At 38.0% G+C, this 14,955-nt stretch overlaps 1 protein-coding gene across 1 annotated transcript in view; it reads right to left on the bottom strand.

The window, feature by feature from the left end:
• The window catches only part of celsr3 (cadherin, EGF LAG seven-pass G-type receptor 3), a 262,123-nt gene that overhangs the window by 165,743 nt on the left and 81,425 nt on the right, over positions 1-14,955 (bottom strand). Inside the window, exons 4-7 of the mRNA XM_048547414.2 lie at positions 11,993-12,108; positions 10,146-10,234; positions 3,923-4,080; positions 1,412-1,575 (exon numbers count right to left, since the gene is read on the bottom strand). Coding sequence (XP_048403371.2) covers positions 1,412-1,575; positions 3,923-4,080; positions 10,146-10,234; positions 11,993-12,108 — 527 coding nt within the window. The remainder of the gene's footprint in view (positions 1-1,411; positions 1,576-3,922; positions 4,081-10,145; positions 10,235-11,992; positions 12,109-14,955) is intronic.

Consider the following 14,955-nt stretch of genomic DNA (forward strand, 5'->3'; position numbering starts at 1 on the left):
CCATGCTAAATTACCCGTAGTGTTCAGGAATGTGTTGGTTATGTGCATTAGCCATGGGAAATAAAGGAATAGGTACAGGGATGGATCTGGGTGAGATGCTCTTCAGAGGGTTGGTGTGGACTTGTTGAGCCAAATGGCCCGTTTCCACGCTGTGGGGCTTCTATAAGGTCTATTCTATAAAGCCTAGAACAGATGGTCACTAGTTATAGTCTTGAATATGTCCAAAAAACATGATAAGAAAAGGAGCATTATATAATATTATAAGTCATAAAATTTATCCACGTTTAGCAGTTACAAGACTTTTCAGAGATATGCCCCAGTGTCAGATCCATATCATCTTAGCCATGATTTAATATCACAGAATCCCAGAATGGTTACAGCACCAAAAGAGGCCATTCAGCCCACCAGTCTACTCTTGCTCCCCATAAGAGCTACAATCAGATATCTCTCCAGACCCCAACATATTTTACCTTTTCAATCAGCCCCATGACAGATTAGGGATTTTATCATTTTCAACTGTCCACCCAGTAGGGACTTACTTTCTTTTAAGGCTCGTAAGCGGGATGACAAGGTAGATTCCGAGCAGTTAACTCTCCTCATGGGGGAGTCCAGGACTTGAAGTCATAACTTCAGAGTAAGGGGTAGGCCAGTTAAGACAGAAATCAGAAATCTGTAGAGGAGACTTGAAGAGGCAAATTTTCTATTCCTGGTGCTAGTTCTTGTGAATTTCTTCTAATGCTCGTCGATTTGTGGAATTATTTCCCATACATGACTGTGGAGAGTGTGTCACTACGATGTTCAGGGCAGAGATAGATTTTTCATCAGTAAGGGAATCAAAAGTTATGGGAAAAATGCAGAAAAGTGGAGTTGAGAATCAATGTTAACTGATTTAAGTAACTGGCATATTGTTACTAGATGCCACCTTCATTAATAGCACAGCAGACTGAATGGGGTAAACAGCCAACTTCTGCTCCGATGTTTTATAATCCAACGCTGTCTAAATGCTTTGAATAACCTGCCTCCCTCACAATCTAAGGCAGTGTATTCCAGATTCCAATCACTTACTATGTGATGATTTTTTTTTCTTATATTTCCATTGCTTCTTTTGTGAATTACCCTAAATCTGTGCTCTCTTGTTCGCAATCCCTCCACAACTGGAACGTTTTTCCAATCTCTCTATCAAATCTCGTCACAATTTTCTGTTCTTCAAGGAATACAGTCTCACCCCTTCATCATCTGTATAAATAGATATGAGTAATCCAAGAACATGACTACCAAATGACTCAAATGCTAAACTGGACATTTCTAGGGGAAAATAACACAGACTGACGATGCAAAAAGATAGAAAGACGTACAAAACATACACGTTCATTGTACAGTCAACAGGATCAGAAGTACAAGACTCAATTACCTGGAAAGGTACCATTATTAGCAATGTAAGCTGCCATGTCAACACGCTTGCTATCAATGTGAAGTTCTTTCATACATCCCACAAACTCCCTGTTAATCACCGGGAAATTCTCAGGTAGGTTTGGGACTCCCCCAAGCAGTAAAGGACCAGTGAGATCCAGGGACCTATTGGTAAAAGTATAATGTTATTGGATAGCTCATTTGAGGAGATGTATACACATGGTCTCACAGCCAACTGTCAGTGAGGTAGAAAACAATTACGAGTTAGATTTTAGTAAGCTCGCAATTAAGTTGCCCTCATTGAAATCCAAAATTTGTAAAATTGTGCTGTATAAATGAAACATGCCAGATCATTATCAGCAAAAAGGTTTTTACGGAAGATATTTTTGTTCAAAGATTAGAAACTTCCTTATTTTTAAAAAAAATTGGTCAGTATTGTTGCTAGCACTTTTTCTAAACATTTAGAGTTATGATCTGACATCATTTAGTCCACTTCTCTCCATGCCTTAGGGATGATTATGCTTGAACACTCAGGGCTGTTGGCATTACAGAAAGTGCATCTCACGTTATAAGAAAGAAAGAACCAAAACTGTCTGCCATTAACCTAAGGTCCTTTAAATGTTATTTCAAATGCTTGTTCTTAAAATTCATCTGGGCATTCTTATTTTGATGGTCCATTGGGTTAGATTTTTCATAAAGTCTTCAGAATGATCAAAGATAGGAATTTTTAAAAATATCATCAGTACCATATCAAACAAAATGAATTCAAAGTAAATAGTAAGCTGGAACTGGTGCATGGGTTCAAATCTCAACCAGACTGAAGGAATAAAAGTTGTCTCCACCTGCTGAGTATAATGGTCCTCCAGAAAATGAGCAAGTGCAATTCCACTAATTTGGCTGACAAATATCAATAAGAACTTTATTAGTCTCCACAACCACTGTAAAAACACAGCCCTTGTTTGAAAGCCTAGCCAAGTGTGAAATAGCCCACTGACTCACTATCGGATAGTGCTCACTCACAGTGAATTTCAATTGAAAGCTCAGTTATTAAAAAGAGTCATTAAACTTTGTTGTCATAAATAGTGCTACCACAAAAAACATCCAGAATCTTCCCTCCCCCTCAGTCTTTTACAGGCCTATGTTAAAGGATGTAACAAAGTGCAAATATATTACTCCCTATGGGACCTCATAATTGATTCATTGCATTCATTACTCCTTTTAAACATTATTCATGACAGGGGTTTGCTGCTTCAAGTCTCTAAGAGTCATTACCAAGAGAAGCCACAAATATGTACGTCCACTGATGATCCAGCCTCAGAAAATTACAGAGAAATTAAATATAATGGGAATAGGACAAAAGTTTGCAAATTGACCTTTTCTGAACATTTTATCCTGCAATCAATGCTGTCACTTCTTATTCTACACCGATTGCCATATCAGACAAAGTCAAAAGAAAACTGAAACAAAAATGAAATTGCTGGAAAAGGTCAGCAGGTTTGGCAGCATCTGTGGAGAGAAATCAGAGTTAACGTTTCAGGTCCAATGACCCTTCCTTTGATCAGTTCTGAGGAAGGGTCACTCGACCTGAAACAATGACTCTGATTTCTCTCCACCGATGCTGCCAAACCCACTGAGATTTTCCAGCAATTTCTATTTTTGTTTCTGATTTACGCCATCCACAATTTTTTCATAATGCACCTAATTTTTTTGTCTTTCAGTTACTAGTACATGAGAAAGTAAGTGGAGTTGAAATGCCCAATCGCCATGATTAAATGGCAGCGTGAACTCGATGGGCCGAAAGACCTTACTTCCACTCCTATGTCTTATGGTCTTATAAAGTTGGTTGCTTGGAATTAGATTGTGCCTTGGTTCTGAGAAGTAGAGATGGTCCCTAAACAGATTCTATGCAACCTGAAACAGGCATTAAATATAAGAGATTTGAGTGAACTTGTAACATCATGGATTTCGAGACAGACAATGTTTTCTTCGTCCCCAGCGGAACATCAGCCTAGCTTTCAGAAAGAGACAATTTTTTCATCAGTAACATTCAGATTTGCACAGGCCCACTACAAACTGAAGGTAAGGATTGTCACTAGGATTACAGGAAGATATATTTTAGAAGAGGATATTCCCAAACTCACCATGAACAAAACTAAGACACCCAAAAGAGTTTTAGCATTATATCAATCATCTGGATCACTGTGAGGGGGCATACTCATCACCAGCACGAAGGAAGTGCACGTGAATTTCAATTCCTTTCAACAGATTTCTGCTTTGGTTCTGATTTATTGAGGAACATGGCGTAACACAGGTAGCATAAAGCAAGGATGAAGTTAAATAATCCAATTCAAAAAGGCACAGTGTAGGAACAGGTGATTAAACAGCGTTTGACAAAGAATCTTCCATGAGAAAATTTTAATAGTGACATACTACCAGCATTAAATAATTTATTTACACCAAAAAGACAACATATAACATCTGTTACATCCAGTGGCATATGTAACACACTTACTTTTTGGAACTGGATTGTACACCCTCTGCAGCGCATGAATAATTTCCAATATCATCCCCAAAACGGACAGCAATGGAGGTGTCACAGTCATCAACTGTTAGGATTGCTACCTTCTGCTCTGAGGGACCTTGTGCAATTCCTATTGACCCAACTTTTGGCTGAAAGAATTGTAAGGAAGATGATCATATGAAGGCTAGACATTGGGTTTCAAAAGAATAGTTATGTTATTGATTCCCAAATTATAAACATTCGTAAAATAGTACCAGATTACTTCATACATAGAAATGAATACAGTACTTTAGGGGATTCTTCCATTCATTTTATGAAAGTGGCAAATCAATTACAATTAAGCAACAGCAATTTCTCATGGCAAGAGATGGTGTTATAAAGAAGCAGTCATACATAAAACACTTTTGGATAACTCATAAAACATTAATAGGTACATTACCTCACCTCCCACAATAATATATACAGGACTCTATTAAATGTTAATTATTGATATTTTTAAATTAGTTGCTCGTTTTGAATGGATTTTCCTCAAACTGGTAAACAGATTTTGCTTCTTCGATTTTCATTGCTTTCCTTCTTATCTAAATCAGTCACTTATTCCAATTTTTTGCAAATTGTACAAGTAGACAAATATGAAATTTCAAGAAAATTGTTTCACCTATAGGAACCAGGCATTCCACAAGGAGTTGCATGCCTTTATTCTCTTTTCTGTTCCTATGTGTGTCTAGTTTTTAATGTAGGCGTCTTTCATCTATGATTTTTCTTTTCCTTTGCTCTGCTCTTTGTCTACCTTCAATAGAGAATGACAATGCAAAACAAAACTCCTTCTGCAGCACAGGCATGTTTCAAATTTGTGAAAATGAAATTATCCAATGGATTTTCTAATCACTGCAAATTCTTGTACAAAGCTATAAGTTGATTTCAGAACTCGAGGAAGATGAGCTGAGTGCATCCAGATGGGACTGCTGTTGCCTGAAAACATTAGCTTGATAGAACTGCTGCAGCTTACTTGTTAATAAACCTCCCACATCAGGAAATGGAAATATTGCCCTAGGGTGCAATCATTAGCCCAGTTCATGACTTGAGTTGCTGGTGAGGGATCTGTGTTGGCAAAACATTACATTGGCACAGTTTTCAGACTATCTCGACATGTCCCTTAGCAATTCTCCACAACAAAGGCTGCACAAAAAATTTGAAAATTTGTAACAATGAGATGACTGTACAACTAAACAATGTTAAGGACTGATCACAATAATTTACTTCCATCTACTAATATACCAAGTTATCTCCTAAGTATAGGGACAAAGGGGCTTCACAGTGGATTGCACAGCAATGATTCTCAAACCATGAACCCAAAGAAATAAAGAGGAAAAACAACAGGGGGTTTGAAACAAAATTCAACTTTATAAATCACTGGTCAGACCTCAACAGAAGTAGTAAGCCTAGCTCTGGGTATCACATATGAGGAAGTATGTCAAGGTGTTAGTAAGATGATGCTTGTAAGATTTACGAAGGTGGTACAACGGTCGAGAAGTTTCAATAACTTCGAGAGGCTACAGAAGCACTTGATGTCCTTAGAACAAGTAATTTATGAGAAAATTTAAGAAGGCTTTCAAAAACACAGAGGATTTTGATGAAGAATAACCCACAAGAAACTGGATGAATGTTCACAGTCATTGAAGGATTTTCTTCAAGATTACAAACAGAACAGGTGAGATAACAAGGTCTTGTTTCACACAGCAATCTCTGATGATGTGTATAGGGGCCTGAAAACAGATTCAAAAGTAATTTTCAATGGGATATTGGATGAATATTTGAACCAGAGAACACTGCAGGTCTACTGGGAAACAGCATGGGAGTGGAATCAACTGAATGCTCTTTCAAAGAATTGGCACAGATACAATGGGCCAAGTGACCTGTGTTGTAAATGTTTATCGTTTATTGGAAATTAATAACATGCTGGCTAACATCTGAGGGAAAAGGCAGATTAACATTTCAGATTTTGAAACATAAAATTATGACTAAAATGTTATGACATCTTTCTCATTCATACCGCTCTAACTACCATGCACTTCTGATGCTTCATGCATTTATTTCAAACCATCAACTCAAATGTTGTTTATTTTGCTAGTTTAGTTTTTTGATTTTTACGTCGTATAATAATGGCTCTGGCCTTGAAGTGTAGGACAGTACTCGAGGGAACAATTTCTTATTTTAATATAGTCACCCAAGTGCTTAATGTAGGTGCTCAATCATTCTGCACGATGACCCTACCACGTGATTATATTGGTGGCTGTACTCTTTTGCAATGAAATAGATGAGCACTTCTGGTTCAATCTGAAAATAAAAATCGATTCATAACTGTCCTGTACAAAACTGGGATACCGCTTTAATTTGAATTGCTGTGATTTGATTCACAATAAGACCAACTGACCTGCTCTTGCTGAAAGCTAGCCCAGATTCAACAAACTAAATGGTTGTTCTGTGTTGTGATCATTAGCAAGAAATGAAAGCTGATGCACATCATGCTGTGCACTGTCATCAACACCACTTATAAGAAACACTTCACTTCTAATATTTTGAAAGGAAATCCATGGGTGTAAAAAGCCCAGACAGTTTGAAGAGGATGCAAAAGATCCCACTTGCAAATGGGAGGAAATTTATGGCTAACCGGACAATACAGTCCATATTTGGTTAGTGTCAGAACATGTAAATTAAGCAAGCTAAATTTGACAAGACTTGAATATTCATAGGAACAGGAGTAGACCATTCAGCCCCTTTGAGCTGTTTACCATTCATTGAGATCTGTGGCCTTACTCCATACTGCTGACTTTGGCCGACATCTCTTAATACCTCTGCTTTACAAAATGTATCTATCTTAGATTTATACTTAACAACTGATCCATCATTCAGTCCCAATTATGGAAGAGTGTTCCACCCTTTGTGTATAGACGAGCTTCCTAAAATCTCTCCCAAACAGTCTGGCCCTAATTCTCAGACTATGCCTCCTAGTTCTAGAATACCCAAACAGTAGAAAGAGCTTATCTTTAACTACCCCGACTCTTCCTGCTAATAGCTTGAAAACTTTGATCAGATCAACCTTCTAAATTCTGGAGAAAACAGGCCTCATTTGTAAAACCTCTCCTCCTAATTTAAGCCCTGAAGTCCAGGAATCACTTGTAAACCTACAGTGTACTCTCTATAAGACCAAATGTATCCTTCCCAAGGTATGGTTCTCATATCTGCTTACAGTACTCCAAGTAGGACATAACTCTAGGGTTTTGTAAATACAGCATAAGTTCTGCTTCCTTGAATTCCAGTCCCCTAGATATGAAGACCAGTATTTCACTGGCTTCTTGATTACTTTCTGCACCTGTTCATGACATTTTAAAAATTTATGCACCTGAATCCCCAGGTCTCTTTGGATATCCACTGTATTGAACTTTGTACCATATAAAAAGTCCTCTGATCTATCTTTTCTCAGTCCGAAATTGATAACCTCACACTTCCTTACACTGAACTGCATCTGTCACAGTTTTGCCCATTCCCTCCCCGTGAAGGAATACCTCATTGCACAATCTATTCCTACAAAGGCAGAAGCTGCCAGGCCAACCAAATGAAGTAAGCTTCGAGAACTATAAGCATATTTTTCCTGTCAGTTGAAAGTCACTTGGCAACACAGATGTCTTTGAATCACAATGTTCTGGTTCAAGTCCCAAACCCAGACATGAGTACAAAAATCAAGGGTGACGTTGCAGTACAGTACTAAGGAAGCTGAATGCATAATGCCAGTCACAAATTCAATTTTAAACAATAATTACACATCAATACGTACTTGAGAGCTACAAAGTGCTTTGTAATGAAATGTGTTACATAAATGTAGGGCTTTTGTTCTTTCTATGCATCTGTAAATTTCTGTTTCAAATTTAAATACAATTTTAAGATTTAACGAAGGCTATAAAGGAATCTTAAACATTAATGCCTACAAACAAATTTCATAATGCAATTGTTCTCATACAGGTCTATTTTGCTGTGTGTGGTTCTTTTTGCCATAATATATGATTCCTTCAATCTCTCCTCATTTGTTATTCACTGTATCATGCACTTCTTAGCTAGGGAGCGATCTGGTAATCAAAACTAATTCAACTCACAGCTAAGTGTAAAAAGGTAAAGAACAGAGCTTAATGATGCCTTCCCTCCTCTATTCCCATCTCTGTAGCACATGACTAAGTCAGTGGGAACTAGAATCAAACCTGCAGTCACAAAGTCACCAAGGTGGTGCAGGGGTCTAGCATTAAACAGAAATCACAGTAAACCATTCAGCCCCTCAAAATTGTTGCATCATTCAATCAATTTCCCAATGGCATTTGACATAAAACATAGATTTTATAGAAGTGTGCAAGTGTTTGGAGGCAAGCTGCAGGCTTGGACAGAAAACTGATTACAGGTAGGAAACTAGAGTAGGGATAATAATTAGGCAACCAAATAGGTAGGATGCAACTTGTAGTAATGCCATTCTGCAATAGGGTGCACAGGGTTATGCTGCACGTGTCTTGGCATCTGATTTTTCTCTCTGGTTTATGTGAAATAATGTGACCTTCTCCTAGGTATTTTCATACGCAACTTGTTGAAATGGCAAGAACACAACCAGTCAGTAGCAGAATTTTGAGTAACAAGTATTCAGAGCAGAACACAACCCCTTGTAGTTTATAGTGAGAGTCGTCACTCCCTAATTCAATCACTGTTGGGTGCAGGAAATCATTCTGCAACTGTTAATGGACAGAAAGATATAAAATTTAACTATCTGTAGCACCTTTACTATCAATATCTTTTCAGGATGCAGTCTAGCACTACTTCCAATTTTAATCAACAGGACATTCTGTGTACATATGTACCGTGTATCAAATTTACTTGTCAACCTTGTAATTTAGACACAAAGCCAATACAGAAAGATTGGGGGGGGAGGGGCGGCAGGGAGAAAGGGTGGGTAAGTCATAAGGTGGAAAGTGATTGAAACACAATTCTGTAACCCATCACCATTTAGTTTTATCCAGTTGTGGTGAAATCCTGGAGACAATCCAAAATTAGAACCTTTTTGACAACGAAGAGTTAAAAGGGAGAATGTTTAATCGACGTGGGTAATGAGTATTCCTTCTAATTGTCACTCTCACTAGCTTATTGATCATTACTGAAATGTTCACACCCTTATTGCCTTCATTCTTTTGATTTTGTCTGAAACATTTGCTTCTTTATATTATCATACACAACACTAGGATGCAGTAACATACTGACAAGAAGTCCAATCTAAGTCACACTACCTAGAACATGCTACTGTCAGGTAATCCTCAAAAGAAGCCAGAGAAGGAAATCTTGGCAGTGATTCAGCCAAAGCTGGTTTTATCACAGAATTGTTACAGTGAGGGAGGCCATTTGGCTTATCATGGCTGCATCAGCTTTTCAAACAAGCATTCAAACAACTTAGTAACCATCTCCTGCCTTCCCCCAAATCTTCTAAACACTATTTCTATCAAAATAATCATTCATCCCCCTGTTGAATGCCTTAATTGAACCTGCTTCCCCCATATTTCCAGGCATTGCATATACCAACTACTTGCTGAGTGAAAAAGGGATTTTTCTTACATCACCATTGCTTCTTTTCCACATCACTTTAAACCTATGCTGTCTCATTCTTGTTCCTTTAATGAGTAAGAATAGCTTCTCCCTTTCTACTCTATCCAGCTTGTTCATGATTTTGAAAACCTGTCTCAAACTTTCTCTCAGCCACTGAGAACAGTCCTGACTTCTTCAAACTATCTACAGAACTTTCTGATTCCTTGAACCACTCTTGTAAATCACTTCTACACTCCCCAATGATTTTGCCTCTTTCTTATAATATGTGCAACTGCACACAACATTCCCACTGAAATCTAACAAGTGTTAACATTACCTGCTTGTTCATTTACTCTAATCCACTATCAATAAAACCAAGATCACCGTTTGCTTCATTAACTGCTCTCTCCCTCTGCCTGCTACCATCAATGATCTACACACTAATATACAAAGTCTTCCTGCTCCTGCCCCTTTTATGAATTTCTTTACATGGATTTGCCCATTAAAAGTCCTGCCAACAGATTAACTGCTTATAGATTAATGTAGAACATTTTGAAATTCAAGAACAACCTAAAATAATACAGAATTAGTATTCATTTACTACCTTATTGTAGTACTGAACTTGTATAGTGTGCCACTGCCCATCACTGACACCTCCAGGAAGATATGGGGTTACCAACGTCATTGACTCGCCTGCAAAAAGAATATTCCAACAAAACAGACTGTAAACTTGTGTTTTTTATCAACTGAATAAGTTTTTAAGACTTAGATATAGACCTCTGGCCCATCAAGTCTGCTGTCATTCAATGAGATTATGGTTGTTCTGATAATCTTCAACTCCACTTTCCTGCCTTTTATCCCATTACGTTTGATTCCCTAACTGATACAAAGTTTGTCTATTACAGCCTTGAATGTACCCAATGAGCCAGCCTCTGCAGCAAAGAACTCCACAGATTCGCTACCGTCAGGGAATAAATCCCGCCTCATCTCTGACTTTACAAGATGACTTCATAATCTGAAATTAAGCCCTCTGGTCCTAGACTCTCCCACAAGGGAAACAACCTCTCAGTATCTACGCTGTCAAGCCCGCTATGAATCTTACATATTTCAATAATGTCACCTCGCATGCGTCTTAACTCCAATGAGCACAGGTCCAATGTACGCAAACTCCCTTCATAAGGAAATCTCACCATACCCCGAGGTTAAAAGTGTAAATCTTCTCTGGACTGTTTCCAATGCCAGTACATGTTTCTTTAGAAAAGGGACCAAAGCTATTCAGAGAATTCCAACTCTAGTCTGACTAGTTCCTTGTTTGGTTTGAACTAGATTCCCCTATTTTTGTACTGAACAGTCTCAATCTTTACCTGTTCAGCTGCTACATTTATTACAATGTCGGACAACAGTCATCAAAAAAATCAAGAATGTGTTGGGACTCTGTCACCTATTTTCCCATCCTACAAAGTGTGAGGGGTAAATAAGCTTGTTCAGTTTTAAATATAAGGTTTGCAACTGACTGAATCTGATTGGATTATTCACACAAGCTGTGTTGTGGTGCTGCCAGCGTTGGACTGGGGTGGACAAAATCAGACATCACTCAACACCACATTATAGTCCAACAGTTTATTTTAAATCACAAGCTTTCATAGCACTGCTCCTTCATTCAGTGGAGTGCTGACAAAGGAGCAGTGCACCAAAAGCTTGTGATTTTAAATAAACCTGTTGGACTATAACCTGGTGTTGTGTTACTTCTGAACTTCTTCACACAAGATCAGGCAATGTTTCCCACTTCTCATGCATCTCAGCAGAACAACAAATTTGAGTGCAGAAATGTGTCTTTTATTATCATAACTAGCAAACATGCTCATTAAAACAGCACAGAAATCAGTTTCTGAATGTAAATATATATGATTGTGCTGGTCAGACGTTGCAAGCACCTGATGAAATCCGACATTAGGTTGGCTATATTTAGTAAACTTATATTAACATTAAGATCTTATTTCTATTTAAATTTTATGCTTGGCTCAAGAGCTCTATAAATGAAAGTGTGTAGAGCCATTAATATTTAGTATGATGAGAAAGTGAGTTGGTTCACTAGAATGGCAAAGGCTGTGAAGTGATTTGTCCTATTTGAATACTGTAGAATTGGATTGCATGAGAACTGACTTTATCTACTTGGCAGCTTTAAGTGAGATGAAAAGAACCGCATCACAGGAAGTACTTTCCTAGATTCAGTATGTTCTAGGAGTAACTGGCTGCACCATACCAAACCAAACGTGTTGCTATTAAATATTATAATAAGTTTAACCTGACTTGCCCATAATGCTATGACACTCCCTGAGATCCCATACAATTGTCTAGACATTATTCAATAAATAATGGGAATTTATTTCCAGATCAAGTGCTGAAGTAATTGACATGAATCTGTAATGTATAAACATGTTTTGTACAAACCTGTTGAGTACTTCAACTGGACCTGTCTATCAATGATTTCCACTGCGATAAAATCATGTTTTTCATTAAATCGCCCGTTGTAGAACAGGAGGCCATTATTTTCTTGTGTAGCGAACCTGAAAATACAGACAATAGACTTGGTAAGGAAATGTATTTCTATTTCTGGAACTCTCTTTCACAGCATCTTGGACAAGAAGCATGTGACTCTGATCTGTCACAAAAATTCTGCTAAGAGCTCTCCCTGAAATGTAATACTTACCGACGGACAACCACAATGTTGAATTAATGGTCTGAGCCATGGCAGGTCCAGAGGCTTTACACCAAGGAAATTTATCACTGACCTATAAAGCAATATGAATTTGAAATCTCCCAGCTGAGCATAAATGATAGTGAGTGACTGAAACAGACACTGTATGAATATAGCAATTGTTCATGGCCCATTATTATCAGATTCATTTTGGTGCGAAACACAGGTTAATGTGCATTACACACAGGTTTAGGTAATCCTGCCAGACAAAAGAATCATGATTTACAAGTTTCCTCTTTGGAAAAAATAAAGATGATGTTCTCTCCAGTTATGGAATTTAATCAAATTAAGAGACTTCCTTTTCCAGCCCAGAGTACAGAAACTCAATTACCAACTATCTCATCTCTTGACACAGGTACCAAAGATCTTTTCTACCCGTTGTGTTCAAGCTTTTGCTTCAATTTTGCATGTCTGACTCAAGTCACAAACATTTCTCTCCATGGATCATACAAGAGTTCCAATCAGGAGTCATGTATATAGCGTTTTTTTTAAATGGAGAACCGTAAGTGTTTGATAATATACTTTATATAAAATACATGCTTTCTTGTGCAATATCATGACGTTCTGTTTCAGTGACATCAGCTATTTTGTTAATGTACTCCTTTTTAGTATTCTTAGTATTCCTGCACCCTTAAGTTGCAACAATATAATCACCTGCAACTACATGTTTGTTCACTAGGCTGCAGGTAAAATCACACAGTTTAGAACTACAGGCCAAGCAGCATCTTAGGAACACAAAAGCTGACCTTTTGTGCCTAGACCTATCATCAGCCTTTTTCTGATGAAGAGTCTAGGCCCGAAACATCAGCTTTTGTGCTCCTGAGATGCTGCTTGGCCTGCTGTGTTCACCCAGCCCCACACTTCGTTATCTTGGATTCTCCAGCATCTGCAGTTCCCATTATCTCTTAGAACTACAGGCATTTTGTTTTAAAATTTTGCAATGCAGGTGTCAGAGGTAGTCTGGCAATTACCACCTGCTTCTAGATATCTTTCAGAAGGAAGTGGTGAATTTTCTTTTTGAGTTGCTCCAGACTACATGCTTGCAAAATGGTACTAGGTTCAAAGTTCTGTGATTTTCCTCCGGCAACAATAAAAGAATGTACATTCAAGTTAGCATGCTTGGTGAAGAACTGCAGAGCGATGATGGTTCCATTCTATAAACTGTCTTCATGCATGTTGGAGTTGACAAGATTGTGAAATATTGCCAAAGACACCTTAGACACTTGCTGCAGCACATCCCGCCCACACTGTCACCTCTAGTGCTAGATGCTTGAGCTATTGGATAAAGTGCAGATCAAGCAAAGCTCTTTGCCTGAACAGTATCAAACTTGTTGCGTTTGCTACAGCTGCAGGTGCACAGGTATGTGGAAACTATTCCACCACATTCTCATAAAATGCCTCAATGATAGTAGGAACTGCAGATGCTGGAGAATCTGAGATAACAAGGTGTAGAACTGCATGAACACAGCAGGCCAAGCAGCATTCGAGGAGCAGGAAGGCTGACATTTAGGGTCTAGCGTCTAGACCCGAAACGTCAGCCTTCCTGCTCCTCTGATGCTGCTTGGCCTGCTGTGTTCATCCAGCTCTACACTTTGTTATCTCAACAAATGCCTTGAAGATTGTAGTACAGCTTTGGATCTACTGCTGAAAAATTCATGCATGTATGTCACAACTACTTGTTCAACTGTAATTAAAATCTGCTGATAAATAATGGTTCATTTTGATCCTTTATCAAGATCAACCTTCCCACTTAGTGGCCAGGACATATATCAATGTTGGTGTACGAACTAACAGATCCATTATTATTACTGCTCCAAATATCAGATTGTTTTAATTTGCTTTTTGGTAAATGCACCTTTTTATATCATAAAAGGTCACCTTATTATATCATGTTCCAACAATATCTGCCAAAGGACTCTTTGTCAAATATAGTATTTAAATTTGCAAATTTATACATAAACATCATCTAACAAAAAGTTGTCTGTCACAGGAAGTCAGACTGAAGACCTCAGTTCAGCTGGTTTAAAAAGCAATATTAAGCTGTCTCTCTCCTGATTTTGTTCGCTTACTCAAGCAACTGCAATCAAAGGATTTTGTGGTGAACTGTTTCCAAGCAATAATATCAACCTAAATAGGTACCATATGAGTGAGATCCACTGCAGGCTGGGACGTACCCTATTTCTCAGCTCTCATTCTGAGAGGAAACGGTGGGAACTATATGATGGAGAGCATCTTCCTCCTCATTCATATTCAATGCAGCAAAAACACAAACGACTGATGCAAACATTTCAAGAAAACTACTTTCATACGTGACCATGCATGTTGCACACTGAAATCTGCTTACCAACAATCTTTTTCTTTCATTTGTCAGATTACATCAAGAAACATTTCACTGCAACTTTAACATAACTAGAACAAGCACTTTTCCTGTCGAAAAACGGCAAAGTGAGCATCCTCACAATACCTCCCTTTATCCACTCTATTGGTGAACTGCTTCAGTTGACACGTATCTCTAGGTTCAAATCACCTAGAAAATAGATTTTAAGCATGTATTCTCTTAAAAAAAGAAATGAATGAACCTAACTTCATTACAGTTATCAAACTGCAAGAGCTGCTTCAGAAATTACATTTCTTTATACAGTAAACCTGGCAATTT

The sequence above is a fragment of the Stegostoma tigrinum genome, chromosome 11, assembly GCF_030684315.1.
Source record: "Stegostoma tigrinum isolate sSteTig4 chromosome 11, sSteTig4.hap1, whole genome shotgun sequence".
NCBI classification, from domain to species: domain Eukaryota; kingdom Metazoa; phylum Chordata; class Chondrichthyes; order Orectolobiformes; family Stegostomatidae; genus Stegostoma; species Stegostoma tigrinum.